The 21,451-nt window shown below is 37.7% G+C and overlaps 1 protein-coding gene across 1 annotated transcript in view; it reads left to right on the forward strand.

Moving 5' to 3' along the window:
- The window catches only part of CAB39 (calcium binding protein 39), a 90,121-nt gene extending 71,634 nt beyond the window's left edge, over nt 1–18,487 (forward strand). The window contains exons 5-9 of the mRNA XM_037848808.1: nt 368–536; nt 7,660–7,719; nt 11,457–11,522; nt 15,126–15,269; nt 15,893–18,487. Coding sequence (XP_037704736.1) covers nt 368–536; nt 7,660–7,719; nt 11,457–11,522; nt 15,126–15,269; nt 15,893–16,081 — 628 coding nt within the window. The 3' untranslated portion in view covers nt 16,082–18,487. The remainder of the gene's footprint in view (nt 1–367; nt 537–7,659; nt 7,720–11,456; nt 11,523–15,125; nt 15,270–15,892) is intronic.
- The last annotated feature ends 2,964 nt before the right edge of the window (nt 18,488–21,451 follow it).

The following is a 21,451-nucleotide window of genomic DNA, read 5'->3' on the forward strand; positions in this document are numbered from 1 at the left end:
TAAATTTAAAACAAAGTTATTGGTTTTTGATTCATTGTTTAGATAAGAGCAACACATGAAAAACTAATCCAAGGTAGAGTGGGGCATGCCAAATCTTTTAGCTTAAACAGTCTACCCTTTATTGATATAATTACTCTCATGGCTCTTAATTTTCTTTGGGTTGAAGCATTTGTCACCAGCTAATGTGTGTGTGCATTCACCTGAGTACAAGTTCTACTCTGAGAGAAATGCCTTTTTTACCCTGCTGTAGTTCATAGTCACTTAGGACACATGTCTGAAAACTTCCTCTTCGAACAATTTTTGAAGTGTTCATTGGTGGAACTTTAAAGGAGCAATCATGTTTGTTTGTTTTTTTTTCTCTTTGCAGGTATGAATCTCCAGAAATAGCTCTAAATTGTGGAATTATGTTAAGAGAATGCATCAGACATGAACCACTTGCAAAAATCATTTTGTGGTCAGAACAGTTTTATGATTTCTTCAGATATGTCGAAATGTCAACATTTGACATAGCTTCAGATGCATTTGCCACATTCAAGGTAATACAAAAACTACAGACTTCTAAATATACTTGCTATACATTGCTGCCCTCTAGCGGGAAAAGAGAAGATATATTTTATATTTATCTGTGTGGATTAAGTGTATACAGTAGAGCCACATCTTAAAAGGGGTGGAGAAGTTACAGAGTCTAAAGTTGATCTAAAAGACACAGGTCTTGTATGGTCAAAATTATCCTTTAAAAATCTGTTTAATTACCCATTAAGTACAGTATACAGATATACAGTAAGTCTAACAACCAGGTTATTCTCCTGTTTTAGAACATACTGCAGCAGTTTCTTTGGTTAAGCACCAGATGAAGTAGTTGGCTTCTGGTTAGGGGCCATGTTGGTTTGAAATATACAGGTCTTTACAATAACCATGTTCAGAACAGAGATGTCCACATTATGACCCACCTACAGGAACAGTGGATTCACGTCACCTCATGCTAACAGCAGAGCATATTTATTAAATGCCAGAGTTGGAGGGAGGGGGGACAGCCCAGAATCACCTGCACTATTCACACTATCTTGTATCTACCTCCCTTGTTGTCGAGTTGTATAAATTAAATGCACATATTATGCAACTTCACCATACAGCATGCAAAATTTGTTTTTAATTGCAAGGTTCTTTATTGTCTAGGTACATAAATAAAGCAGTAATCTTTATTAATTTTTTTCACACTGAGGACCAGCCTTATATGCTATATTCCCTTATATAAAATGTCTGATCCTCACAGACCTTATAAATGAATGTTTAGAACTATTATTTAATCAGAATATAGTATACAAACATGTAGACTGCTGTGCTCAGAAACCATAGACACTATATTACAATGGGGAGTGGTGACTTTCCTTGTGAGGGCTCAGTCTTATGACTATAAAGAGCTCCTGAGATAATGAGCACACACCCTGGTCTCCAGGTAAAACAGCAGAGTAAATGCACACTCTTGAGATAGGATGAAAGCCCGGGCACCTGGCCATGAGGGTTTCCTACTGAATGAGAATAAGGTAGTGATGTGGGAGGTACCCAGCTTTCCTGAAGCCGTTAAAGAGGGTGTCAGAAGCATAAGGTAAGACCTTAGATATTAATGTGCCAAGCAGAACAGTGAATTTGAGATTATAGCTTAAAGTGGTAAATACGATGTCTTAGCTATCACCAAAATTGGTTGGATAGGACTTGTGATGAGAATATGTGGAAGGAAGAGAATACCCCACTCGAAAGCTACAGACCTGTTACGAGGGGAGGTGTAGTGGCACTAATGTCAGGAAGAAAGACGCCACCTGTGTAGAAGGAAAGACATGAGCCTCAGAGTGGAAACAGTCTGGGGAGCATGAGGGTGAGGTCAGAGGAGAGAGGAGCAGCAGTGGTGTGGGAGAATGCAGCCAGCCCGCCTGACCAGGTGGAGAGCATGGATAGTGTGCTCCTGACACAGATGGTAAAACTGGTCAGAAGGTGAGGAAGATGTGCCAACACTGTGCTAGAAATGTGATTCATAGTGTCTGACAGTCTTGATTGGCTTTGCTAATAATTTCATCTCAATTAGAATTTCTTCTTTGAGTTAAATTCTCACCAAGGAAAAAATGGTAATGATGGAATTAGTGTGAGAAAAGCAACCCTATGAGGTCCAGGTAACTAGGGAGGAAAACCTGGGCAGAGCCAGGCAGGTAGTCTCTACTTGAAAAAAGGCAACTTCAAGAAACAGCTTAGGTTTCTAAGGCATGAGCTCTAGAAAAGAGTATTAAGATCCTAATTTGGATTCTGTATCTTAGGTGGTCCTGATTACACAGAAAGGCAAGCTAATTAAAGAGATACCTGAACAGAGAGCATTTCAGGAAATAAAATGCAGCTGAGCCCATAACTAAGACAACATATGAGAGAGACACACACACACCTAATGTCATAACTTCAGGATGGCTAAACTATCAGATAAACTGAAGCTGCTATCCTACTTCTCCCTAAAAGAAACTACAGTCAGAGCAAGGAGAAAAATGAGAAGGGATAATATCCCAGCTTTCATAGCTTTCTCCCCAAAGATGCTGATGCTGAAGGAGAGCTGCTCATCTCCTGGTTGAGTTTGTCCTCTTTGCAGAGAATTGTATTTTTATTACAGGAAAAGAGGTCAGTCTGTTGTTCATGTTCTTTAAAAGTGTGACAAGAGCCATCTCCCCAGAAAATGTATTCTACACACAAAGTTTTTCAAATAAATGCAACTCATCCATAACCCTGGATTAAAAAGCCACTGAAACAAGTGCTGAGTCTTAAAAGGAAATTAAAACTGCTCTAAATGTGTCCAAGATTCTTAACTACAATGAATGGGGACCAAGATAGTAAATTAAATGGCCAAATAGTTCTGAATTTTTTTTTTTTTTTTTTTTTTTTTTTTGAGGAATTACAGTGAAGGGCAGGGTTATCAGAAGGCCAACAAATATATTTATATATTTCACATTTTCCACAGTAAAAGAAGGTAGATTCCTCACAGACTGATGGAGCTTGGAACTTGATGTTATTCCTGTGTAAAGTTTTAGAAAGTATTTCTTAAAGAGATGATTTCTGATCCTTCTGGAAAGGAAACCATGTACCCGCAGCCAGCATGGATTCACTAAGAGTAAGCTCAGTCATACTAATCTCCTAGATGCCAGTAGGTCAGGGTGGTTAAGAGTGTGGCTGTCTGGGTCCAAATCCAAGCTGTGCTGCTGGTTTAACTTCAGTTTCCTCATCTGTAAAATGCGAGTAATAATACCAATATATCAGGATTATTGTGCCTCCGCACAATATGTGTGCAGTAAAAAGTAGCTATTAGAATTATTATTTTATGACAATGAGAAATGCTAGAAATGGAATAAGTATACAAATATATTCTAATTGAGTAACAAAAAAATATGAGCTAGATGGAGCTTCAGTATAGTGGATTCACAGCTAATTGAATACCATATCCCCAAGTGCTGGCAAATGGGTTGCCTTCACTCCAAAGAGAATTTCTAGTGGGTCACCACTGGGCTTTGTCTCCACTTAGCCCTGTCCCATTGAACATTTATATGTAAAATGTTAGAGTAAAGGGTGACATGGCATACTTACCAAATATGAGTAGGTAATATAGGTGATAACCATGATGGGAAAGATAGCGGATGACACTGTACACTAATATAAAGATCAGAGGGGCCAGAATTTTAGCAGGGTGAAATTAAATATGGGTAACTGAGGTCTTCTAGTTGAGGACACAGCTGTATAAATATGGGAAGAGGGAGTAAGTTGTAACAATAATAGTTAATAATTACTAAATGGAGATAATTCTATGGGATACTCAAACAGCCTCTTTGAGGGAAATAATAATATCTCCATTAGAGATGAGGAAACTGAAGCCTAGAGATATTGATTAAAGTCAGACAAAAAATGAGGGAGCCAGAATTTGAACCCAGCCAGTCTGACTACAGCGGTCACTTTGAGTAAACAAAGACTGTATACATCCAGTAAAATTAAACAGGATGATGCCACTGTCCCCAAAGCCACACGCAGTGTGTAACCTTGAGAGCTGATTGATGGACTCACTCCACTGTAAGCTTATAAGGTAACAACACATACGTGTGTTCCCTTCCAGGCGCTACACTTTGAGAGGCACATAGACAAATAAATGACTTTCAGAAGACAGTAGAAGGTGAGGGGGACTCAGAACCCTGTCACTGGAGGAGTGGTTAAAGGAACTGGACGTATTTAGCCTGGAGAAGAGAAGACTCGGTAGGGACTTGCCATGAGACAACCACTTGCGTTTGAAGTGGGTCCTGCAGCAAATGGATTAAAAGTACTTCTGTTGGCTCTGGCGGTTTTTTTTAAATAATCTGGGCATAGATTTTGACTCTAGCACAGGGAAACTTCCTAACTGTAAGAGTTCCAGTGGTGTACCAATCAGTTGGAGGAATTGACTTCATTGACTTGGGCATATAGTCAGACATCAAGCAGGAAATTGAGCCAAACTACTTATCACATGGCTCAATGAAAAACTAGTCCCCTGGGTTAGCAGTACTTATTCACAGGTTTCAGGGCTGTCTTGGTTCCTTGATATTTAGGACCCAAACTCACTTAACATTTAGGAAGAGTTTTTTGTTTATTTTTGTTTATTCAGCCCACCCTAAAACTTGGCTATTCAACCTGCTGGACTTGGGATATGAGTCCTGATCCTTCTCCAGGTTATAACAGGACCTTGGGAATTCAGACAGGTGGGAGATAAAAATCCTTTCTTTCTCCCTCTCTGCTGACCTACCTGGTGGCTTTAATGGTCTGGGACTATGTGCGCCCTTTCAGTTTTGTGCATCACTGACCAGATACTGACCGCTGGACCTTTTCCCTTCATTTTCTGTCATTCTTGGTTAATACTGGCTTGCACTCTCCAAAGCTTTTAGCCACAGTCCCTGGACTAAGTTCCTTCTCATCTCTCAGTGGGTAGATACTGCCGAAGTCCCACCTCTTCTTTCTTTCCCAGCTTAGCCTTTTCTTGGTATCTGCTCTTAGCAGCCTCTCCTTTCCTATCAATGTTTTACACTCCAGGCCCTGCGGAGGCTCTTCTTAATAAGACTCTTATCATACCAAGCCTTAGGATCCGTCTCCTGTTTCTGCTGTCTCACCATCCCTTTTCAATCTCTCCTACCCCAAGGGCATTGAAATTTGATTCTTTGATACAAGCATAAAAATTGACAAGAGTCTCCTAGATGGGGAATCTGCCTTCTTACATCTGGCCCAACTGCCGTGACCTTCTTTGCTCCTGCTTAAGATACCGCCCTCGGAGAAAATAGTCACCTTACTCAAATCTTCAGTAAAAAATATGTTGAACAGTGTGTTTATACCTACAGGACCTTTGCTTTATAGAGTAGACACCTTCTAACTACCTGTTACTAAAGGTCCAGCCCCAGTTGAGAGCCAGCTTCTTTCAAGAACCCTCTCCTTTGGCATTCTCATTCATCAGGTTGTGACAGAGCAGTGAGTGATGGGTTCTTCTCCTCTGTGTTTCTTCATGTCAGCCTCCAGAGCATCAGTTGAGCCACAAAAAGTAGCAATGACAGTTCTCAAATGGATCCTGACACGTTAATCCCTTAATTCACTTATTCATCTGTTCATTGAATTCATTCAAGTTTGAGTGCCTGCCCTGTGTCAAGCACTATTCTTTAGGTGCTGGGGATTCAGCAGTGGACCGTATAGACAAATCCTGGTCTTGTAGGTGGGTTTGGAGCCTGCCATAAACAGAAGGTATTAAGTGCTCTTTAACAAACGCACTAAATGCCTTCTGTGCTGAATATATTCCCCTTAAAGTTATTGTGTTTCTCTCTCCCTTGCATTTGACCCCTTCTTTCTCCCTTGCATTTGACCCCGTGGACTGTATACTCAGATAATGGAAATTTTTCTACCACTTCCATCTTTTTCTTTCTTCTTTTCTTTCCCATATAGGGAAGCTTCATTGGTATTCCTTGCCAGATTCATGAGGGTACACAAAGTAACTGCAGGTTTTCTAAGTTTGCCTGTTCAGTTCTCAAAGGGGGCGGGGGGGAGGGGGTGGTTGGAAAAAAATAGGTTCTGTGGGGTCATCCCTGTTATAATCTGGAAATATGGTGCATACCCTGTCCAGCAACTTAAATAACTAAATCTTTGGGGCTAGAAGCTTTCTTAAAAGCAGACTTTAAAGATTGTTCAATGTGATATTTTCCCAAACATGTTCCTTAATTTTTGTTGTTCATTCATTTACCTACCTGTTTATCAAGCTTTTACTATGTGCTGAGCACTGCATAGGTGCTGGGGATTCAAAGGTTAATAAAAATAGAGATGACTCTTCCCTTATTGAACTTACAAACCAGTGGGAAAGAGACAATCAAACAGTTCCACAAACAGAAAGTCACAGCTGTGATCAGTACTTTGGTGCTGGTGACAAGTCAAGAGGGTTCCTTGGGAAGTGATGTTTGAGCTGAGACTTGAGGAATGAGTCAGGTAATTAGGTGGAGAGGAAAGCCTGTTGTGGAGGCCTCTCCGGGAAGGATGTTAACAGAAGGGGGTGGGGGGGAGCGTTCCATGTAGAACTTCTCAGAGACCCATTGGGTCTACAAGAAGGAACGAGAGCTGTGGCGTTTTCCATATTTGTTTGACTGTGGAATGTTTCTTGGAACATTTCTCAGCACCAGTGTTAGACCTGGATACACTTTAGGAAACACTGCTTCATTGTAACCTGGTTCACCTTTAAATGTAAACAGAAAAGAAAGCAAATTAAGAAAAGTTTGTTCAGAGAAAGAGGTTTATTGGCACAGCCTCTGTAGTAGATGGCTCTGAAGGGAACTTTATTCATTAATTCATCAAATATTGACTGGCCATTACTGCTGTCACATATTCCCATTTTCTTTCTCTCCTGGTGAGACCAAGGCTCATCCATTGCTACCTCTAGGTCCTTGAAGTCAGGGACCATGTATTTTTGCCTTTGTGGCCCCAGCACCTACAACCTTACCTGGCACGTAGGTACTCTAAATGAGTGATCCTTGAGTTGTTCTTTGAGAAACCCCTGGGGCAAAGCATTAGCTCTATAATGCAGAATTGGACATAGGTCAAAGTAATTTTTAATTCTACATTTTTGCAGCATTATTCTGCTTTCTTAGAAGCAAATGTTCATAATAAGTTGGGGCTTTGAAAACACATCCTATCTCTCAAAAAAAATTACATTTCATTTAGGAAGAAGAAAATGGGACCTCCAATACTTTTTCTAATAAAATAAATTTCCTCTTTTTCCACCAGGACCACTAAATCAGCGCAGTGTTCTTCTATTTGACATTTTACCACAACCATTTACCTTCAATTCCTCATTCCTTTTCTTTAAGTTTATATCTCCATTGCCTTGAATGTTTGATTTTGGTTTTTTTTGTTTGTTTGTTTGTTTTTCATTTTTGCTTCTAAGAGCTATAAATACAAATTGAATCACAATTTTAAATTGTTAATGATTTTTGTTGCTCTTATATAAGAATCATTTTCAGTAAAATTCATGCAGCTTAAATGTTTAGCAACAGCTTTTATCGGGTAAAATGACATGGAATGTTTTAGAATTCTCTTTTTTGAAAAAACTCAGAACAACCGTAAAAATAACATACTTTCTTTTTCTAGGATTTACTTACAAGACATAAGTTGCTCAGTGCAGAATTTTTGGAACAGCATTACGAAAGAGTAAGTGCATGAAACACTATTTTAAAATAGAAAATTAAATGAAAAACATAAAAAAATCAAATGAAAGACATAAATTAGATTTATGTCTAAATAAATACCAGAATATTTATTTTGCCTATATAATGTTTTTAAATGATGCTATAATTGTTTTTCTACTGAAACAATGTTATAATATTAGCTAGTCAGAAGTGGAACTTGATCTTTTTGATTGCACACTGCCCTTTGCATCTTTTCTTACTTACAAAGAGTAAAATAAGGCATTTTGCTGCTGAATGATAATGCAGTTAAGATAAAAAGAAATTATTATCTGACGTTTAACTTTTCCTTCCTTTTCCATCAGTTGCTCCACATTCCTGCTGCTTACACATAGAGAGAAAGGGAGGCAGCAGCTGATAGGATGAGAAGAGCTCTAGACTAGAGGAGGCAGGACTCCGGGTTCTGCTCCTGCTCTGCTGCTCACTACTTTGTGGCCATGACCAAGGCAGTTAACCACTTTGGGACTTAGAAGTCAGTCCTTGTTTGTAAGATGAGGGGATTGGACTAGCTCATCGGTAAGGTCCCTTCCAGCTCCGAGTCGATGTTGGACTTCTGATAATGATGCCCCAGAGATTTGTAAATGATTCTCAGAGTGATTTGATAGACTTGATTTCCTTTGATCCTCACAACAACCTTTTAGGGCTACAGTCTTAAGTCAAAATGTTCTCTTCAACCATGTTGCCAGTTGTGCTTTTTTCATGTAAGTTTCCCAGGATACCCACAAGCACTTTCTTATGCCATAGTAGTTTAGTTTAACTTACAGATTGTCCAAGATCTGAGAGATACTCTTAGAGAATTTATAATAATAGCAATCCACTTAAAATTCCTATCTGTCCCATAAGATTTGGCTTAGGTTTTTATTCTTCCACTAAGTTGTCTGAATTTCTGAATTCCTAAGTATTGTTAATACTTAATAGTTCATTTTGCTATTCAACTAGATTATGTGATTCTTGGAGGCAAAAATCCATGGTTTCCAATTCTGCTGTGTTCCTTTTCCCCTGTCTTCCCCTCCCATTCCTAATAGCATCATGGCATAATGCTAAGTACATAGTAAGTCCTTCACAAATAGCCTCAAAATGGCTTATACATTGATGGTCATGTATTTTTATTTCTACCCATGTGTGTTTGGATATGGGTGTGTCTTTTTGTTTGTACGTTGATTTTAAATGGGAGCAATGCCATTTTCTTCAGTGTCTTTTTACAGCAGCTAAGAGCATGTACTTTGGTTCAGATTAACTAGAGTCTGGTTTCAAGTCCCAGCCCTACAGTGTACTGATGAGACTCAGGCAATTGCTTCATTTTACCCTCTATGCCCTCAGCATCATCAACCCTAAAAGGAGGTTCCTAATAGTACCTGTCTCCTAGGGTTGTTGTGAGGATTAAATGAGAATGTGTGTGTAAAGTGTGTGTACAGTCTGAAACACAGTAAGCATTTAATAAACGTTAGTGATTTTTTTTACCGTTGACACATGGTTTCAAAGATTTTTAAGCATACCAGTATCTTTATTTAAAGCCAACCAGACATGTAGACAAATTCGCAAGAAGCTTATTGCAGGTAGTGGACTCTATTTAATTTTGCTGTAAAATATTTTCCTACATGTTATTAATGAATGACATTGGTTAAGAAAATTTTAGAAAAATTTATTTGTGGCAGCAAACAAATGCATACAGTGCAGTGAGATCTTCGGGAGGGGCAAGGAGAGTGGAGGGAGGGATGTGGGTACTTAAAGTGAGATTATTACACAAAAGTACATGCTCTAAAACCATGTACATTTTAGCTCTGAGCTTTCTAACAGTCAAAGCATAAATTGAAACAAAATAAATGAAAAGATCACAATAACTATAAAATGAAATGTATGCCAATTGCTCAAAAGAAACAGCCTTTTCTAGTACTGGGGCATGAGACCAATTTCTCCCACTTAAAGGGGAATAGCAGTACAAGTGTAATGTAGCGGACACAGTCATTGAGGGTTGACCCCACAGTACATAAAATACTGAACTAAATGCAATTCCCTGAAAGCACATCTTTAGGAGCCAGAACGGGGGATTCAGGTTTGTGGCCTTTACTCTGTCTATTCTAATTCTTTATTCCTAAATCAGAAATAAAATCTAACTTACCTGGAGGAATGCATGGACTATAATACTCCTCAGGCAGTTCTCCATGAAAATGATTTCTTTGTACCCAAACTTAATCTTAAGAATTAAACAGCAGAAATTTTTTAGTTGCATTTTCTGTCAAAAGCTTGAGATGTAGAAAGGCCAGATTACTGATTAAAGGCAGGTCCAGTTTTGATCATTAGTGTGATGATCATGTGAGGAGAAACTAGGGTTTACAGCCTTTTCTAAAAAGAAAGAAATCTAACCTGCTTGCACAGTAAACAGGTGGCTACCCCACCTCTGCCTAGAGGAAAACAGAAGAAGTATCCTACAGGCACTTCTGACTTTGTTCTAAAGCAAGGGTCAGCAAACATTTTTCTGTAAAGGGCCACACAGTAAATATTTGAGGCTTTGCAGGCCATGTGGTTTCTGTCATGTTGTAGCATGAAAGCACAAAGTATAAACAAATGAGTGTAGCTGTATTCCAATAAAATTTTATTTACAAAACAAGGATATTGCCTGTGAGCTGTAGTTTTCCAATTCCTGCTCTAAAGCAGAGAAAAAAGGCTGATAAGGACCTGCCATAAAGCATAGGCACAGGTAATCTTAACAAGTTCAGATGATAAATCCTCTAACGTCTACCAATGAAAGTCTCAGTAAAGCATCAGTAATCAACAGAATCATACTAGTACTGCAAAGCTTAGGAAAATTTAAACTTATACGTAGTTTAAAAATATATATATATATATATATATATATATATATATATATATGTAAAATCTTAAAGCTAACAGCCCTTCTCTTCTTTCTCGCTACCAAACTCTTTGAAGTATATCCTTGGCCACTTGTGTCCCTCACTTCCCATTTCCTCCTTCCTGCTTTAATCAGGAGTCTCCCCCTACCTTTTCTGTGCCACTCTTGTTGGTGACTACCTTTTTGCAAATCTGGTGGATATTTGTCAGTACTTCACATTCTCCAGGTCTGTGTCCTTCCCTTTTTATCCCCCAAGAATATTTTTTCTTCTCTCCATTTCTAAGCAAAATCCCTCCATCCTTCAAATTTGAGCTGAAGTCCTGCCTTCTCTGGGATATCTAAGTGTTTGACACAGTGCTGGATTTCTCCTCTTTACTTCTAATTTTAGTTTTCTCTTCTTGCTTGATGCGATGCAAGAACAGGTCACTTTTCTGTTTGTGGTTGTGCTTCAAACTAGTGAAGTTCTCATCTATAAAAAGTAGGAATTTTCTAATCTAACACCAAGAAATTAGAGCTGACTCAACAGTAGGGAAATGGCGGGAGGTAAGGGAGTTATGTTTTGTGCTTACGGAGTCTGGGGTGACAGAAGATTTGAAGTGTTCATGGGCCTGACCAGAGCTGGGAGGGGGTTGGTCCCAGGAGTCCTTTCCACGGAGGTGATGGGGGTTACTCCGAGCACATCAGAAGCTGTGTATGAATCAGACAAGAGTAGGGGAGTCGGAGAGCATGGGCAGCTATTTATCTTTAAGGTGTGCTCAAGACATTTGCTCAAGCTTTATAACATTATTCTACCAGTCTTTTATTTTTTTTTTTTTTTAAATAACCCTGAGTTGTGTGTTCTTGTCTCTTAGTTCTTCAGTGAATATGAGAAGTTACTTCATTCAGAAAATTATGTGACAAAAAGACAGTCACTCAAGGTATGGCATTATGTTGTTTTATGTAATCGATTTTCTTCACCCTGTTTGAAATTTGGATTTGGGGAAAGGGAGTTGGATTTAGTGGTATGGGCTGTGGACCTTTGGGTGGGGACACATTCGCCCATGGTTACAGGGTTGGGGGAAGGAACAGGGTCCAGCAGTGGCCCATGCGGGGCACCTGCCCACCTCCTTGTGAGTTGGAGACACCAATGTGGAGTATACAGAATTTTGAAGAGGATTTTCTGTCTTAGTAATGTAATATTTTAGATTTTGAAGCATATTTTTAAAACTTTATGAAAAATCGTATCAACTACATAAAGGCATGCTCCCTAGGATGCTCCCTAGGATGCTGCCTGAAATGGTAGAGGGCATCCCCCTGGCATGTCACATGCTTGCTTGGGGGCTGGTGGGTAGAGTGCAGTTAGGGGTGCAATCAGTAAAACTGAACCAGAGACAGTTTTGGCTGCTTCATGTCAAAAGAAGATATGGATAGTTACATTTGAAACTTTAAAATGTTACATTTAAGATTTAAAACTAGACTCGGGATTGGCAAACCACCTACGGTTTGTGGGCTAAATCCAGTCCACTACCTGTTTTTGTAAATTGTTTTGATGGAACACAGACATACTCATTCATTTACATATTGTCTGTGGTTGTTCCTTGCTACAGCAGCATTGAGTAGTTGACACAGAAATGGTATAGCCTGCAAAGCCTTAAATGTTTACTCTCTGGACCTTTACAGAAAAAATTTGCTAACCCTGCTCTAGAAAATTCTTCTCATGCCAGTTAATAAACATATACTCCACATTCTGTCATTAAGTAAGTGCTTTCTGGCAGGATGGAATCACAAAGGATTTGGGAAAAAAAAAAAAAATCAGTTCCATTTATATTTCTTGCCGGATCTACTTTAAATTCTGCTCTGCCCAGAGTTCTTCCCCCCATGGTTGTCTGAATTTATATGGACCAAGATGCCCTTCCTTCTTTGCCTTCCTGCCCTGGGGGATATCACCCTTGTGGGCTTCGTCCTTTAGAAAGAGACTCTGTAATACTTAGGAGCATCTGTAATACTTAATGTCTTATGATAAAAATACTCTCTACCATCCAGATTTCCTTTCTGTCCAGCCACCTACTCCTTTCTTCCCCTTAGGTTATAATTCCTACAGTCAGGGACCAAGAACAGCAACAGCTCAGAAATGTGTCACTACCCGAAATAGTCCTTTCAGGTCCTGGTGCTGTCTGTTAATTGTTATTGTTGCGCCAAGCCTCCCACCCATCCTTCTACCCCAGTATCAGATATTGTTAACCTCTTCTCCATCTCCAGATGATAGCACCTATTCTAATAGCTGATGAGAAGAGTCCTTTCATCTTTGGGGTAGGTGCAGTACTTCTGCCAACTGTTAAGAATTTCTCATCCCTGTACATTAGTATGATATAGTGGAGCTACCCAGTTATCTTCCCCTGTGATCCTGGAAGTGAGGCCAGAACCTCTTTATATCTGAGGTTAAGACATACTCTCTCCAGTAGCGACATAGACATGCAAAGTCAGGTGGAGTCTGCATCTTTGAAGGCTGAGGAGGCTAGACAGGATTGCGTAGGATAGTAGCTTCTAGGCCTGGGTTCCCTTCACAGGAAAAACCTTTTTTTTTTTTTTTTTTTTTAACAAATCCATGGACTTTGGCCAAATTCTGGATCCTTGAGCTGCTTGGATAGGGAGAAAAGCTTTAGAGATGACCCTTTTGCCAATTCAGAATTACCAACATGAATAGGAATAGTAAGATTTGCCATTCATAAGATCTTAGTAATGGATTTTAAGCACATTATTAACTCCTGCAGAGCTAATAATTGGGCCATATTGAATACTTCATGAATACATGGAATAATTTTGAGGAACATTGGCACTTTAAAGATAGATTTTAATCTGTACTCTGTTTTTGCAGCCACATTGGTATTTATTTATTGCTGTATTTATTTTATCAGCAAGTTTGTCTTCCCTATGCAAGACTTCAAATATTTCACATTTTTATGGCCAAGTGAAATTTAAAGAAATACCAGTCACCCTCCTTGAACTAACAGAACTAAAATGAGCCATTCTCAGTTTTTCTTTGATTTCTGTGACACAAAAGGAACACCATGAAAGCTATAAATCTTCACATATTTAATACTTGCTTTTGAGTCATCAAAGGTGTGAATACTGGTTGCTTCTAACCTTAAGTTGTAGATTTGTCATTCTGGTTGATGTTAAAGCCTCTCTGAGCTTTCAGGTTCTCCCCATAAATTATTTGGATTCCTAAATAGAATAGGTTTATTTTCCTGCACATCACATTTTTTATTAATATGATGATGTTGCTTATCTAGATATCAGTTATTTGGAAATTTCAGTTATCTCTAACACAGCCAGGAACCCAAAAAGGAAACAACAGAAGCCATTGAACCAAGGCATAGTAGTTCTGTCATGCCTTGGCCTTCCCTCAGACCGCACTCCAAAGCTCTTTGTGTGACCCGGGTGTGACTGTGTTGAATGCACTGGTCTTAGTGCTTTGCCTATGTTCATGCTTTTATTTCCCACTATACTCATATGAGATGTAGGTACTGTTACCCAACGCCATTTTACAGATGATGAAACTGAGACACAGAACTTAAATAGTGTGCTTAATAGTGTGAAGTAAATAGCTAACAAGAAGTAGGAAACCAGGATTTGAACCTAGGCAGGCTGATGCCAGAGGCCAAGCTCTCAACCACTGTTTCACTGTCCCTCCTCACAAGGACGACAGCTCAGCTTCCATCTGTTGCAGATTATGCCACCTGCACATTCGACCTTACCTAGACATTGGCGCATTGACAACATGAAGAAGTAACTACTGGTTTCAGAGAAAGAAAAAGGAATCTAGAACAAGCAAGGACAATTTTTAAATGATTGGCGTTTATGGTATAGTCAGCTCTACAGAACTTAGTAAGCCCTAACAGTGCAGATGGTTTTTAGCTTAATTGATTACATTAGTGATGATGAGGTGTCACTCACTAAAAATTGGATTCTCTTCAGGATACCTGGCTTAAGCAAAAGAAAATACTCATTTGTATAAGCCTTTTCTGAATCAGATATGATAAAACAATGACTTTGTCACATGTACGGGTTAGTGTAAGGAAACTTTGGACATGAAGTCCCTTATCCTCTTGGAAATTCCAGATAAATAAAACAAAAAATAATAAATTATTTTTTAAATTGAGCTAGAGTTTGTGGTTAGTTAACAGGAATTATCAAGAGACAATCTTCTGAACACTTTCTACCATAGTTCATTTGTTAGCAAGTTAACATCACAAAGTCATTTAAAGAGTAGACTGTCTCCTTGAACATCCTCTTCAGAGAGTGGTGTCAGAATTACCATAGGTTTTAAACTCCTAAAGAAATGGTTGGTATTCACATAGCAAGTGGCATATCATAGGCACTTAATAACTTTCAGGTCATAATTCAGTTTTGTCCATCCATCTTTTGAGTGTCTACTAATACTCTGTGCTCAATGATGATTATAAAATGAATTATTTTTAAAACTTTGGTTTTTCTTCAGATCCTAATGATAATATAAGTGTAATTGTTTGTCTTCTCAGCTTCTCGGTGAACTATTATTAGATAGACACAACTTCACAATTATGACAAAATACATCAGTAAACCTGAAAACCTCAAATTAATGATGAACCTGCTACGAGACAAAAGCCGTAACATCCAGTTTGAGGCCTTTCACGTTTTTAAGGTAGAGTACTTAAAACTATAAGCAATATTTTCCTCCAGTGTTGCTAATCTCATCTCATTTACAAATTACTGAAATATTATAAACCTCACTTTGGTAATATGAATGGTACAGTTCAGTTCAGTCAGTTTTCATATTTAAACCGAAAGACAGACCCACAAACAAAGTGTACTCACTTGGATTTGGGGATAAGAAAAGTTTATAGAGAACTGTCATTTATCTTTAACAAAGATTAATAATCACAAAGTAAAAGATAATCCATTTCTTAATGCTTTCCATATGGAAATTTTTAATCTTAAAATCCAGTCTGCCCTCCTATGCTCAGAAATAATTTCTGCCCATTTTATTATAAAATCAAAAGTCTATTTAATAGTAGCTACTGTGTTTCAGGGCTGGCAGAATGAGCTTGTCAATCGTTTTTGTGCTCAAATGTAATTATTCTTATTTTTTCCAATTGTAAAAGAAGATCTTCTAAAGCAAAACCCCTGAGCTGATTTCCCTGCCTTTACTGCGTCCCCCAGGAAAGTGCTGGCTGTGTACTAGGTGTGCTCTGATAACTCCAGTTCAGACATCTCTGAGTGGCTTGTTCTCTTACTGTGGACTGACACAGATTTCTCTCCATGCAGGTATTTGTAGCCAATCCTAACAAGACACAGCCCATCTTAGATATCCTCCTCAAGAACCAGACCAAACTCATAGAGTTCCTCAGCAAGTTTCAGAATGACAGGACCGAGGATGAACAATTTAACGATGAGAAGACCTATTTAGTTAAACAGATCAGGGATCTGAAGAGACCAGCTCAGCAAGAAGCCTAATTTCCAATAAACATCTAAAATATTAAATCCAAATTCAGCATTTGCTGTTAGCTATTCAGCATCAGGCACTCTTATTGATTCATGAGGAACATTACTGCTAATCTGCTGTTAAGTGAACGGTTTTTCGTTTTTACCTTTTTTGTTTTTTTTAGTACAAGTTGGAGAACATAGCTGCTGCTTTCTTGCACACTAGAGCACACATGGACTTTTTCTTGATCTTTGGGTCATTTCAGAATTCAAAGACTGTTTGCTATAGGAGTTCTGAACACAGCTAGGTTCGTGAGGCAAATGTATAGATGAAAGTGTGGTTCAGGGAAGAGGGCCTTGATATCAGATTAAACCTAGGTGTTTGCATTTATCTTTGTTAAAGAGCTGAGCACAGTGTGACCTGTGCAGACCTGGCATTCTCACGTAAGATTGTATGCCCTCATTAAAGAAAGGTCGAGCAGAGCTTTATTTGAAATCAGAAGGGGGGCTGTATCCAAGATGTGAGCTTTCTGGAGGGATAAAGATGAAATGCAAAGAAATGATATTGAAACTTAGCAACTTCTCAAGTGTGAAGCTTCATAAGGTCATAAGGAAAAATGTATATATGCTTTTCACAGCTTTCTAGAATTTTTTGAAATTTGATTTTCTTGAGACTTGACTTGTAAACTTGGATATGTTGAAGGGTATTTGTTAAATTTTACTTTTTGAAGGTATTTTAAAACAGTAGAGCTAGCAATGACACCTCACATTTCATTTCAACAATGCTTCAACAGGTTTCTTTTGTATATAATTCTTAAAATGCTCATTTCTTTTAAATGATTTAATTTGTACAGCAGAGGAATGTTATTGTATTAGTATGTATGTAACTATTACCTAATATTGAGTTTTTGCAAAAAAAAAATGAATGCTCATATGTAATTGAAATACTTCAGATCACATGAATATGCTGATTTAACATTTAAGTATCACAGCATTAAAAGAAAAACATCATCCAACCCTTTGTATTCAGTTATCTAATGGGGTGCCATCAGTAGGCTGAAATACAGACCTGGATCTTGGTCAGCCACACTTTCCTGCATATTGGCCTTATTCATTTAAAATTAGTCATGAGTTTGCCAGACCTATGAATGATAAAGATTATGCTAAATTAATGCTGATTCTTTGTGTGTGTGGGAAACCTGTAGAGCACCTTTTCTTTCTTAGAGTAATCCAGTAAATAGTTGTGAAACTGAGTAATTAAAATTTTGGCTTCTCTTAGAAAAAGAAGAGTTCCTAGTGACAGGTGTCCTCTGGGGAAATTTATTTTTTTTAATGTCCTGTTCCTTAATGCTGCAAATTATCAGTATTTATAAAGTAACTGATTTTGCACCACTTTTTTTGTTACTGTGACCACGGCAGAACAATGTCTCCTAGAATATATCTATCTAAAGTCATTAGAATGGGATCTGTTCATCTTAGTGATACTAAGATCTCAACTAACAACTTACAAATCAGAATTTGCCAGTTCAAACTCAGCATGGCTGCAGCTGATTAAAAAATTTATATAATTATTTTTTGCTAGCCTCTCTTACTGATTGAAATTATTTATCAGCCAGCAAAATGAGACTACCAATTGATGTTTCAGCAGGTTTTAATACCTCCTTAAAGGAACACCAGTTAAAAAACAGTTATAGAAAATGTAAGTATATTTTGTTCTATTTAATTAAAATGGCAGTCTACATTATGATTGGTTTTCCTGAGGCTGTCTTTACAAGAATCTGTGTAAAATAATTCATGTTTTTCTATTGGAAGAAGACAAAACAATTAATCTTGTTGAAAAGAAGATATCTAAGATGTTTAGAAAGGCAGACTTGGCCATGATGTAATGTTCTAGTTCTTGTGGTCTAGTGCTGTGTATTTGGATTTAGTGTGAGACCGTTAATTACACCAAGTGGAAGAAATGTTTCTTTGCCAAGCTAGTTCTTAGAACTTTAAACAACAAAACAGCTTCCACTTCAGCAATGATGTCGTAGCACTAAAGCCTTTTATAGGGAAGACAGTGAGAGGGTGCAGTTTGTCAAAAACATTGATTTGTTATGGGCATCTGGAGATAGTTAAGACTTTTGAGTTTTAAACAATGTGAATAAGTTCAAAAAAGTTGAAAAGTTGCATTTGAGGTTATGATCATTTAATGTATTCATATTAGCAAAACTCTTATACTGGAAGTGGTTTCTTTTCTCACTTTAAAGGTTTAATTTTACATAGACAGTTATTTGACGTGATTTTTAACCCTTTAAAAAAAAAAAAAAGGTGGATATGTATACAATTGTAACAATGCCATGAAAGCATTTTATTTCTCCTGAGGAAAAGTGAATTTCTTATCAGAAAATCTGGCTGGCCCTGTAATTTAAATTAAAATAAAATTTTGGAGAAACAGCACTTGTCTGCCTTTCTGGTATCATATAAATAGCTGCATTTGTGTGACGTGATCAACACCATCAGGAGACACTCCAGCATGAATTCTGTCACAAGTTGAAACAGGAAACACACACTTATCTCTGTCTCATTCCCTATTCAAGTTTTTTACGTGCCAAAAATGCAGTTTTCACTGTTTATTTATCTTTCCCCCAAGCTCATGTATTTCTCACTTTTCCACAATTCACAAGATTATTATGGCTTTTAACAGCATCACTTTTAGACCATAATACCTGGGGACTAGATCCTTTCTCTCTGATTCTGTGACTATTATTAACATTCTAAGGTAAAACTATAGACTTGGCAGGAGTGTTAGATTATAACTTACTAGAATGAAATGATTCTCAAAGCGAAAGAACTATGGAAGCAAGGTATTAAAAAGAACGTCTGTCCTCCGAGAAGTCGTTTAACAAAGTTGACAACTTGTCCTTGATTTTAACCTTTGTCAGTGAATGAGGTCTTCTTCACAGGAGAGACTAGGGGTTGAGGGCAAGGGACCTGACATGCTCTGACCAAAAACACTGCATATGAATAACAGCAACACTTTATTTGTTATTTCTTCCAGTTCAGTCTACTTGGATGTTGTAGTTCTCCAAAGATGATAGTTTTAAAGTTATAACATTGTAACTTGTGACTTTGCTGTGAACACAAGGAGGGTAAACCCAAGGAGTCACATGTCAGATAAAAAGAAGGTGACCAGGATGATGAGTGGATTCATGCTTTAGCACAAATTCTACTTCCTACCACTGCTACCAATCAAGTGATCTTTCTCCCACCCAACCCCAAAATTAAAAATCAAAACCACTTTGAGCCTCAGCTTGCTCAGTGGTAAAGTGTCATTCTTGCCCTGTCTTCTCCTTATTTCTAAGAATCAAGTAAGAAAATGCAAAAGCCCATGGAGGGCTCCAGTGCTCGGTACAATGTAATATTTTACATTCCCACCAATAATTAATGAATGTTCCTGTTTCTCCACGTGCTTTCCAACACTCGTAATTTTCTTTGATTTTTTTAAAAGTAGCCATTCTGGTGGGTGTGAAATGGTATCTCATTGTGGTTTTGACTTGCATTTCTCTAATGGCTAATGATGTTGAGCATCCTTTCAAAGTGCTTTCTGGCCATTTATATATCTTCTTTGGAGAAATGTCTACTCAAGTCTTTTGCCTATTTTAATTGGGCTGTTTGTCTTTTTGTCACTGAGTTGGAGGATTTCTTTATATTTTCTGGGTATTAAACCTTTATTGGATATATGACTTCCAAATATTTTCTCCTGTTGTGTAGGTTGCCATTTTATTTTCATGATAAAGTCCTCTGATGCACAAAAGTTTTTAATTTGTCTATTTTTTCTTTTGTTGCTTGTGCTTTGAGTGTCAAGTCTAAGAAACCATTGCCTAACACAAGTTCCAGCAGATGCTTCCCTATGTTTTCTTCTAAGAGTTTCATGGTTCTGGTTCTTATTCTTAAGTTTTTTTATGCACTTTGAGTTGAATTTTGTTTATGTTGTGAGGTAGGGGTTTTCATTCTTTTGCAAATGGAGATCCAGTTTTCCCAGCACCATTTGTTGAAGAGACTATTTTTTCCCAATTGAGTGGACTTGGCACCTTTGTCAAAAATCAGTTGGCCATGAACATGAGGGTTGATTTCTGAAATCTCTATTTGATTCCACTAGTCTATCTGTCTGTCCTTGTGCTAGTACCATGCTGTTTTGATTAAGCTTTAAAATTGGATGGGTGTGTCCTCCAACTTCTTTTTCCAAATGTTTTTGGCTATTTGGAGCCCTTTACACTTCAATATAAATTGGATGGTTTGGCTTCTCCAGATCTGCAAAGGAGGCTGTTGAAATCTTGATTGGGGTTGTGTTGAATCTAGTCATTGCTTTGGGTAGAACTGACATATTTACAGTATTTAGTCTTCTAATCCATGAACACAGAAAGTCCTTCCATTTATTTAGATCTTCTTTGATTTCTTTCAGCAATATTTTGTAGTTTTCTGTTTACAAAGTCCTTTACATCCTTGCTTAGATTTATTCCTAGGTATTTGATTCTTTTAGTTGCCATTGTCAGTAGAATTTTTTTCTTGATTTCTTCTTCAGATTGTTCATTACTGGCATGTAAAAACACTATTGATTTTACATGTTGATCTTTTACCCCCGCCACTTTGCTGAATTCATTTATCAGCTTTAGTAGCTTTGCTGTGGATTTTTAAGGATTTTCTTTATATAGGATCATGTCATCTGCAAGTAGGGAAAGGTTTGCTTCTTTCCAATTTGAATGTCTTCTTTTTCTTGCTTAATTGCTCTGGTTAGAATTTCAAGTACGATGTTGAATAACAGTGATGACAGTGGCATCCTTGTCTTTTTTCTGATCTTAGAAGGAAAACTTTCAGTCTTTCACCACTAAGTATGATGTTAAGCTGTGGTTTTTTCATATATGCACTTTATCATATTGTGGCAGTTTCCTTCTATTCCTAGTTTTTTAAGTGTTATCAATATGGGATGCTGGATTTTGTCAGATACCTTTTCTGCATCAATTGAGATGATCATGTGTTGTTATTTTCCTTCATTCTGTTAATATATTACACTAATAGATTTCCTCATGTTGAACCACCCCTCCATACCTGGGATAAATCCTACTTGATTGTGGTATATAATGCTGGATTTGGGTTGGTTAGTAGTTTATTGAGGATCTTTATACCTATAGTCATAAGAGATTAGTCTGTAGTTTTCTTTTCTTGGGGTATCTTTATCTGACTTTTGTTACGAGGTGATGTTGACTTCATAGAATGAGTTAGGGAGTGAGTTTTTGAAGAGTTTGAGCAGAATTGGTGTTAATTCTTGGAATGTTTGGTAAGATTCACCAGTAAAGCCATCTGAGCCTAGAGTTTTCTTTGTTGCAAGATTTTTAACTACAAATTCAATTTCCTTAATAAATA

This window comes from Choloepus didactylus, chromosome 9, assembly GCF_015220235.1.
Source record: "Choloepus didactylus isolate mChoDid1 chromosome 9, mChoDid1.pri, whole genome shotgun sequence".
NCBI lineage: Eukaryota > Metazoa > Chordata > Mammalia > Pilosa > Megalonychidae > Choloepus > Choloepus didactylus.